The sequence below is a fragment of the Bison bison genome, unplaced genomic scaffold, assembly GCF_000754665.1.
Source record: "Bison bison bison isolate TAMUID 2011002044 unplaced genomic scaffold, Bison_UMD1.0 scf7180017864495, whole genome shotgun sequence".
NCBI classification, from domain to species: domain Eukaryota; kingdom Metazoa; phylum Chordata; class Mammalia; order Artiodactyla; family Bovidae; genus Bison; species Bison bison.
The window spans coordinates 5,461,891-5,471,274 of NW_011495054.1; the positions used below are offsets into that span (position 1 = coordinate 5,461,891).

General features: G+C 55.6%; 1 protein-coding gene across 1 annotated transcript in view; it reads left to right on the forward strand.

Annotated features, from left to right (window-relative positions):
* The window catches only part of HECTD4 (HECT domain containing E3 ubiquitin protein ligase 4), a 117,764-nt gene extending 109,448 nt beyond the window's left edge, over positions 1 to 8,316 (forward strand). Inside the window, exons 71-77 of the mRNA XM_010828596.1 lie at positions 612 to 767; positions 2,376 to 2,479; positions 2,591 to 2,812; positions 3,911 to 4,077; positions 4,314 to 4,509; positions 5,068 to 5,290; positions 5,859 to 8,316. Coding sequence (XP_010826898.1) covers positions 612 to 767; positions 2,376 to 2,479; positions 2,591 to 2,812; positions 3,911 to 4,077; positions 4,314 to 4,509; positions 5,068 to 5,290; positions 5,859 to 5,995 — 1,205 coding nt within the window. The 3' untranslated portion in view covers positions 5,996 to 8,316. The remainder of the gene's footprint in view (positions 1 to 611; positions 768 to 2,375; positions 2,480 to 2,590; positions 2,813 to 3,910; positions 4,078 to 4,313; positions 4,510 to 5,067; positions 5,291 to 5,858) is intronic.
* The last annotated feature ends 1,068 nt before the right edge of the window (positions 8,317 to 9,384 follow it).

Consider the following 9,384-nt stretch of genomic DNA (forward strand, 5'->3'; position numbering starts at 1 on the left):
CGTGAAAGAAGCCTCTGGAAGAGGATGTGGGAGCTGCTTTGACAGTCCTTCATGGGTGGGGGTGCTCCTGCCACCCTGCTCTAATCCCAGCCTGTGGCTTTCCGTCTAGTCTGTCCAGAGCTCACTGTTCTCGGGGGGTAGGAGGAGGTGTGTCAGCAGCACAGGCCGTGCCTCCGTTCAGGGGATGGTGGGAAAGGTGGGCTTTGCTCTGGCCATGGACCTGCCAAATTCCGGGCTTAGGCACCAAAGCAGAGGGGAGGCTGGATGTTGGGGAGGCAGGTAGGAGTCTCCCTTACAGCACATGACCAGAGAGATGTCAGGAGGGGCATGAGCCAGGGAGTGAGAGGAGCCTGGGTGTATCCCTGGGACACGTGGCAGGATGGGAGGGGCTGACCATGTGGAGAACAGGGCCATGGGCTCCTTGAGAGGACCCCACCATGATGGAGACGTGATGACTAAAGATGTTCCAGGAGTCGAGGGCAGGCAGGGGCTGCTCCAGGGGTGGGGGCGTGGGAGCAGTAGGCAGGGCCTGGCCAGGAGGCTTTCCTGTCCTGGGAGGCGGGAGGTGTTTGGCGCTGAGAGGTTTCAGCACCTCCTCTCTCTCGTTCCAGGGGAGATCAGAGCCTCTGAGAACTCCTACTTCTGCCAGGCAGCCAGGCAGCTGGCCTCAGTGCCCTCCTCCCAGCTTTGCGTCAAACTGGCGAGTGGCGGCGACCCTACCTATGCCTTCAACATCCGCTTCACGGGGGAGGAGGTCCATGGCACCAGTAAGTGGAGTCCCCAGCCAGTTCAGGTTGGAGGCCATGTGTAGAGTGTGAAATTCCTGGGGTTACTGTTAAACAGCCGGTATCTTCCCCATTAGCAGAGGGAAGCCACATACTCATTACCCTGCTCTACAGAGAAGCCAGGACTGCCCTCGAGTGACCAGTGGTCCCAGGTTCTCCAAACCCAGCCCCCCTGGACTGGCCCCTGTCCTCTGGGGAGTGGTGCCACTGCTAGTCTGGGACTTCAGCCTTGAGCCATGCAGGCTCAGGGACGCGGCTTCTGATCAGTGTTAGGGGTATGTCTTTGGCAGAGGGGGTCAGGAGAGATGCCCTCAGTGTGGACTGGACTTATTTTCCAGGAAGAGCCCTTGACTGAGGGGTTGTATGTGCCGCATAAGAGACAGGGGTCTGGGGAACCCTCGATCAAAATGGCACCTTCTGCCGTTTCACGCTGCAGGGATGAGGGACAGCCACTCAGAAAGTGCTCCCTCGTGGTCCTCAGTTAAGCTCAGACATTCTAAAAATGCCTCCCACACTGGGTGGGAGAATAAAGTTCTTTCACTGGGCACCCTGGGCAGGAAAGCTGTTCAGCGGCTCCATCTCCCATGCCTGCCCTGATCATGGGACACATTCCTGCAGCAGCCTTCCCTCCGGCCGGCGCCATGGCCTCCCCTGGGTACACCTTACTCGGAGGCTGTCTGAGGACAGCACTTTTCACTGAGAGAACAAGCCAGGCCCAGGCTCAACAGCTTATACTCCTCCTGATGCCAGCACTGCCCTGCTTTAAAGATGGGGAACATGGGGCTTCCCCAAAGTCAGCAGGCTCACTGGGGTTCAAACCCAGGCCTGTCCGATTCTGTCCCAGCCCTTGGCAGCTTCAGCAGGCAGGAGTCTCCTGCTTCTCCATGGAAGCTATGAGGGCCAGGCCTTGACATCTGTCCCCAAGCAAGTCCTCCGTACACACAGCTCTCCTAGAACGTCCAGACCCGAGGGCACTGACAGGGGCTTCCCAGGGGAGGGTGCAGGAGAGCGGCCACAGACAGGAGTTCTGTGAGACACCCAGGGGCACGTTTGAAATTGGCAGCAGGAACGGAGCTGCTTACTGCCCGTTGCTCATCACACTGTATCTGTATGTCCGTCCGTTTATCTGTGTTCTCACTGAACATGCCAAGCCCTGGGCTCAGTGGGAGGCCATGCTGAGGAAGCCGGAGGCCCTGCTGTTGGCCCAGCTCAGGGGACGGACACAGGTCCTCCAAGACCTCATATCAGTGTCAGCTTGCAGCCATGACAGCTGACCCATGAAGGATCTGACTTTGATCTTGTGGACACCCCAGAACTAGCCTGGGAGGTGGGTGTAGTGATGGCCCCCATCTGCCAGGTGGAGAGGCGGAGGCTGGCCTCAGCAGTGATGCGGTTCCCTGGGAGCCGCCAGCCAGTTAGTGGCCCCTCAGGTTTGAACCTAGGTCCTTCAGCCCTTGGGCGGGTTCTTTCCACTCAGCGAAGCCCCATTGCAGGTGGGCAGAGTGGCTGATGTCCCAGTGGGGTCAGGGTGTCCCAGTGGGGCCAGGGCCTGCGGGCAGGGCGTCTGAGAGGTTCCCTTCTGTTCTGCAGGTGGCTCCTTCCGCCACTTCCTGTGGCAGGTGTGCAGAGAGCTGCAGAGCTCCTCGCTCTCCCTCCTTCTGCTGTGCCCCAGCTCCGCCGTCAACAAGAACAAGGTGAGACGTGGGGCCTGAGCCCCGCGGGCAGCTCCCTGAGGGGCGGGGGCTCAGCTCTGCGCCTTCCACAAGACCCCGTGGTCCATCCCTCGCCCCTGCCTCGGCTTCCAGGGCAAGTACATCCTGACCCCCAGCCCCATCACCTATGGGGAGGAGCAGCTGCTGCACTTCCTGGGCCAGTTGCTAGGGATCGCCATCCGAGCAGATGTCCCCCTCCCCCTGGACCTCCTGCCCTCCTTCTGGAAGACACTGGTGGGCGAGCCCCTGGACCCTGACCAAGACCTGCAGGAAGCAGACGTACTCACCTACAATTACGTCAAGAAATTTGAGAGTGTAAGTGAAAAGCACATGATTTTCCTGGGGGGCCACGGGGCTCTGGAGCGGTGCCCCTGCCCTGTGTCTGCTGGAAGAGGCGTCAGCTGACGCACCCCCCCCACCCCCACCCCCGGCACAGATTGAGGTCCCTGGCGCGGTGGGGGGCAGGTCCTTGCTGCCAGGCTCTCTGTAGTCCCCTTAGCTGCCACTTGAGGGCAGCCAGTACACGGGAGCCGCAAAGCCAAGGGCTGGGATGGCAGCTGACTCCTCAGCAGAAAGTGGCCCACAATGAGTTGCTTAAAGGTTCGAAGCAGGACATCCCCCAGGGGCTGGGGGTTATGAGTCACTGCCAGGCGCTGCTCTGAGAGGCCCTCCCAGAGCCGTGGGTGGCGCCAAGAGCCTGAGGCAGGCAAGGGATGTAAGACGGTGTCCAGGCAGACAGTCCAGCCAAGTCTTCTGTCTAGAGGGCATGGGCAAGGCCCCAGAGGGTGCCAGGAGACAGAACCACCCCAGGGTTGGCAGGGAAGGCAGACGAACCTACTTTGGGGTGCCCTCAGCCTTCACCACCCCAGAGCCACAGGCTGTTCTCCTCCGGGTGGCCCTGCATGTACTTCAGTGTGCCGCATGGTGGAGGGTGGCCCGTGTACCTTCCACATGTGGGATTAAGTCAGGGTTCTCTGGTGACAAGTGACAGGAAACCCCAGCTCAAACCAGCTTAGGAAAACTTTTTAAAAAAATGATTTGACCTTAAAACTGAAAGTATAGATATAGATTGGGCTTCAGACAGAGCTGAATCCAGGTGCTCCGATAACATCATCAATGACTCGTCCCAGGATGCCCCAGCAGTACAAGGCTCACCCTCCTTCAGCCCTGCCTGCACCAGTGAAAGAGGGAGGCTGGAATTTGGTCTTGTTAGCCAGGCCTTGGTCAGTGCCCAACCCTGAACCAAGGGCATGGCTGACAGTCCAGGCCAGTGCCACCTACCTGTTCATGGTGGCCAGGGTAGCCCCACCCAAAATACCTGATGTTTGTCCCCAAATGGGGATGAGGTTCTATCACTGGGGATCTGGGGAGCAGGGCAGTGGTCAGCCCCGCTCTGCCGTGCCCTCCCTCCAGATCAACGACGAGACGGAGTTGGAGGCCCTGTGTGCTGAGATCGCCTCCCAGCACCTGGCCACTGAGAGCCCCGAGGGGCCCAACAAGCCCTGCTGCCGGTTCACCTACCTGACCATGACCGGCGAGGAGGTGGAGCTGTGCAGCCGTGGCCGGCACATCCCCGTGGCGTGAGTGCAGGGCCTCGGATGGGGACAGGCGGCTTTCCCGGGGGAAGACAGGAGGCAGGACAGGGGGTGCCGGGAAAGATGGTGGAGTACCTTCAGTGGAAGGACTATTCAGGAACACTGGCTCTGGGGCAGATGACACCCAGAGCAGGAGAGGAATTCCCTGAGCTGCCAGGTCTGGGAGGTCCAGGGAATGCCGCCAGCAGCCTCCTGAGTGTCATCCCTTGCCCACGCCCCAGGTGGGAGAACAAGGACATCTATGCGGCCGCCATCCGGAGCCTGCGGCTGCGTGAGCTACAGAACGTGGAGTGTGTGACGGCCGTGCGCGCGGGCCTCGGGGCCATCATCCCCCTGCAGCTGCTCACCATGCTCAGCCCACTGGAGATGGAGCTGCGCACCTGCGGCCTCCCGTACATCAACCTCGAGTTCCTGAAGGTTGGTGGCCGGGCCAGGTTGGCGGGCGCATGCGGCCTGTCGTCTGTACAGCACTCTGTGTCCTGGCGCTCTGTCCCCCTTACGTAAGAGAGGAGCCGTGCTCATCCCTGTCTCACTGCTGAGTAAACGAAAGCTGAGAGAGGTCACTTGCCCAGGGTCACCCAGCCAGGAAATGGCAGGTCACCTGCCTCCAGAGCCTGTGAATTAAGCCACCAACCAGAGGCGAAGCCTCTCCACTGCTCAGCGTGGCCTGCTTTCACCCATGCCACCTGGGAGACCTTGCCCAAGTGACCTCACCTCTAACAGGAGCAGCGGCAGGACCCACCCAGTGGGGTCAGTGGGGTAACGTAGGTAGAACCCTTGCTGCTGAGCCTAGCGGATAGGCCAGAGTCACGTAGACTCTCATTGCCACTGCCTCTGCAGTCCTTGTCGTAGCTGTGATCTCCCTGTGTCCTGCGGTCATCACCGCGCCATGGAGTTGGGTGCACCCTGAGGTTGGGTGGGAGGCTAGATTAGCAGAGGCTCAGGCCTGCTCACGTCTGGGGCCTCTCTCCACAGGCCCACACCATGTACCAGGTGGGGCTGATGGAGACCGACCAGCACATCGAGTTCTTCTGGGGGGCACTGGAGATGTTTGCCCAGGAGGAGCTGTGCAAGTTCATCAAGTTTGCCTGCAACCAGGAGCGCATCCCGTTCACCTGCCCCTGCAAAGACGGGGGTCCTGACACGGCCCATGTGCCCCCATACCCCATGAAGATTGCCCCCCCAGATGGCACAGCAGGTACTGGCCTTCCCTGTCACATTCCAAGCAGGGACACTTAGGCCCTGTTTGGAGCTGGGGCTGCTAGGTGCTGCATGAAGGGGGAAGGACAATGGACAGGTACCCCCGAACACCACGCCCCAAATGTAAATGAGAGGTGCGGGGGTGGTGGGCGTGGGGGGGTCATGTGCTTCCCAAACCTGACTTTTTGCCAAGTGGCAGTACAGGGACAAAGTTGACATATCCTTTGAGATTTTCAAAAGCTTAAAATCCAGAAATGTCATCTTTTGACTTTTAAATGCAGCAAAAAATTTTTAATTTTTGAAAAATCCAAACAAAACTCTTTGCTGGCCAGACCTGCCTGTCACAAGTCAGCCATCTGTGGCCTGTGCTGCTCTTTCCTCCCCCAGAATCTCCTCCTGCCCAACCCCAGCCTCCCAGACCCTCCCCCTCCACCCCTCCACCTGCCACCCACCGGATAAATGGGCCTTGGGGTTGTGTTAAGAGCTGCCCAGAGAGGCATACCTGGAGACAGAAGGGCCCACCAGGCCCCCTGGGGTCCTCGCTCTAATGCTGGTCTCTACTGTAGGTTCCCCAGATTCTCGCTACATCCGAGTGGAGACCTGTATGTTCATGATCAAGCTTCCCCAGTACTCCTCGCTGGAAATCATGCTGGAGAAACTACGTTGTGCCATTCACTACCGCGAAGACCCTCTGAGTGGCTGATGGGAGGGAGCCAAAGTTAGGCTGTCACCGAGGCTCTGCTCTGCCGGCTTGGGAAGCCTGCTGCTGCAGGCACACCCCTCCAGGGCCCTGCGTGAGGAGTTGGCGACATTTTGCTTTTCCAAACTTTTGTCCACATTCCAGGGCCTCCTGGAAGACTTAACCTTATGTATTTGTACGTTTCGTGATGGGTTGGTTCTTTTGCTACCTGTTTGTGGTATGTTTGTAGGATAGTTTAGTTCCCAGACAGCTCATGTCTCATTTGATCTTCCTGGACATTTTCCTTCGTGGCCACCGGGTTCTGATGCTACGTCACAGAATCGCCCAGCAGGAAGCTGGTAGTGAGATGCTCTCAGCCTGCAGAGCACCCTGTTCATGTCTCCACAGGCAAGTCTGTGGCCAGCCCTGCCTTCCACCTCAAGCTGGCATTTCTGCCGGAAATGGCTCCTGCAGGCCTCCTTCCAACTTGAAATGGTTGGGCCAGTGACCCAAACATGGGAGACACACATAGGGAGTTTTGTGTAGACTCTTGTCTATGGTCTGGGTTTTTCTGAGGAAAAGCCCACTGTGGTTTGCCCTTCCCTTCCCACCCAGACAACCCTTCTGCTCTCCGACTCTCCTGGGCCCAGTCTGACAGGCTCCCGCTGAGGAGCGGATGACCGAAGGGATCCCTCCTGACCTTAGTCCACAGAGTCAGGCCAGGTACGTCCCAGCTCAGGAGCTGAGAGGAGCCCGGGAGCTGAAGGGACAGAGCTCAAGTAGGGGCATTTTTCCGGGACTCTGGACATGAAAGCACATGACTCTGGCCTGCCCCCCTACCCCACCTCGACCCCTTCTGTCCTCAGAAACGGCCCTTCCTCACTACGGTGTTAGTGATGTGAGGAGCAGCGGAAAGGCCACACCGCATTTTCAAAAGAGCTGTCTGAGGTGCTCTGCTCCACTCGGGGTCTACTTCAGTGACTAAGACCTTCAAGTCCAGATGGAGATACCAGGGTCCTTCCACCCCTCTGGCCAGGCCCGCCCTGCACACCCCCCTTCCCCACGTGAGTGTGTACCAGGGCTGAGCTGCTGCAGCCCCAGTGCATCTGTGCCTGAGTAGGTCTCTTGTCCAGTGGTACTTTGTTCGAGAGCAGCATACGCCATCCTGTTGGACCCTGTCATTTTTGGACCTTGCCAGTTCATGCAAAATCACATCACTGTATTTATTGTAAAATATTGTGAATATTGGAAGTTCTGCGTGAGTGCTGTCTAGAAGGCTTTAGAGTGTGAATGCTGGTGAGAGAGGATTTGCTCTTCCTTTCTCGGCTGTGGCCCTGGCCTGTTGGAAAGGTGTGGATTTTAGAGTTAAAGGCATTAGCATCTACCGCCTCCCTGTTCTTCTTAGGAAATGCATTAAGGACCATTATAGAAACGATTCCCTGACCTAAGGAAAGGATAAACCTGGATGAATTGTTCCCGTTGCATCAGTTACATTTGATGCAGGATCAGTCACGTCTGGAGGTGCCTGCCAGCAGTTTCCCTGATTGGAAGGAACATGGTCGGCCACTGCCTCCTGGGGGCCATAGCCCCCTTGACTAGGGGGTCTCACCAGGACATAGTCCTGACAACAAGGATCCTCTTATTTCATTTCTGCATAATGAAAGAGCCTTTGGATTTACTAAAAGTGGTTTTTCCTCCCTGTATTTTTAAATCTTTGTCCCCCCACCCCCCAATCCTTCCCATCCCTTGAATGGACTCTGAATTGTCAGCTACCTCCCCAAGAGGAAGCTTTTGTTGGCCCATCTCTTGACTAGATGACAGCTGTGAGTAAGGTATCTGCTGCTAACACGACTGCTTCTCCCAGAGAACACATTGAGGTCCAGACAGATCCAAACCTTGGCCCTAAAAAATGTGTGCTGTAAAGTTACTTGATGTATATTTATTATAATTATTTATGGTTGCATCTAACAAACTTTTCATTCAGTTTGATGCTATTTACACCATTGCTGTGTAAAGGAAGCTCATGACAGGAAAAGTCACACCAATAAATAACCTTCATCTAATTTTTATTTACCTTAAGAGTTCTGTGGTCATCTACTCTTGCTGAGAACATTCAAAGGCCAACATCCTTGAATGGCTCTGATGCTTGAGGGTCACCAAGAGGCTAGAAATTAAAAGTGTTTCTAACTATTATGGTCTCTTTGCACTTGGTGTGATTCTTAACTCCATTATGCTTATAAATGACCTATTGCTCCCAGACTCGACCCCTTAAGTCTGTGTTGGTTTTTTGTTTTTGTTTTTGATGTGGACTTTTTTATAAAGTCTTTATTGAATTTGTCACAATATTTTTTCTATGTTTTGGTTTTTGGCATGTGGGATCTTAGCTCTCCAACCAGGGATGAAACCTGCACCTCCTGCATTGGAAGATGAAGTCTTAACCAGTGGACCATCAGGGAAGTCTCTCTGGTTTTCATATAGGAAGTTTGATCGAAGGGATGGAAATCCAAGGTCAAAGGTAAACCTACCCTGCAGGTCTTGCCCACTGCTTGTCCTGGAGCTCTCATCTGGTGTGAGGTTTTCCTCAAGTGGACAGTTGCACTGGAAGAGTCTTGGCCCCTCTTTAGACCACGTGCCCTCCTTTGGGCACCGGCAGTGGATTTAGAACTACTTTGTGCAAAGGAAAATGCAGGGAAGAGGGAAAGACTTAGCTCAGAACTACCATCCAAGATCAACGCTCTGCCTGCTTGTTCTGTGTCCATCACACACATACTCCCCACCACACCACACACACCCTACACACTCTCGCACATATACATACATGCCCTCTGGTCTGCATTCAGGAGACCACAGACCCACTTAATTCTCATTCTCTTGACTCCACCTTCTTTGTACTCAATAAATGCTCATAGTGGTTGCGTCCTACATATTTATTATACAAAGATTAAGAACCCTATTGGACGAGGAACAAGCAACTTTCCTTTCTTCAGTTTGTTGCTTCAGGGTGCTAGAAACAGCAAAAAACCACCACTCACAGCAGAGAGAAGACTATCAGACACACAAAGCTAGAGAATAAGACACCTCCGTTGTCACATCTAGGATTCTCCTGCTGGCCAGATCAGTTCAATTCAGTCGCTCAGTCGTGTCTGACTCTTTGCGACCCCGTGGACTGCAGCACGCCAGGCCTCCCTGTCCAATACCAACTCCCAGAGTTTACTCAGACTCATGTCCATTGAGTCGGTGATGCCATCCAACCATCTCATCCTCTGTCTTCCCCTTCTCCTCCCACCTCCAATCTTTCCCAGCATCAGGGTCTTTTCAAATGAGCCAGTTCTTCACATATGGTGGCCAAAGTATTGGAGTTTCAGCTGGCCAGGATGGTGGAGGCCATTTCCTTTTTAAAAAGTTGTCTCGAA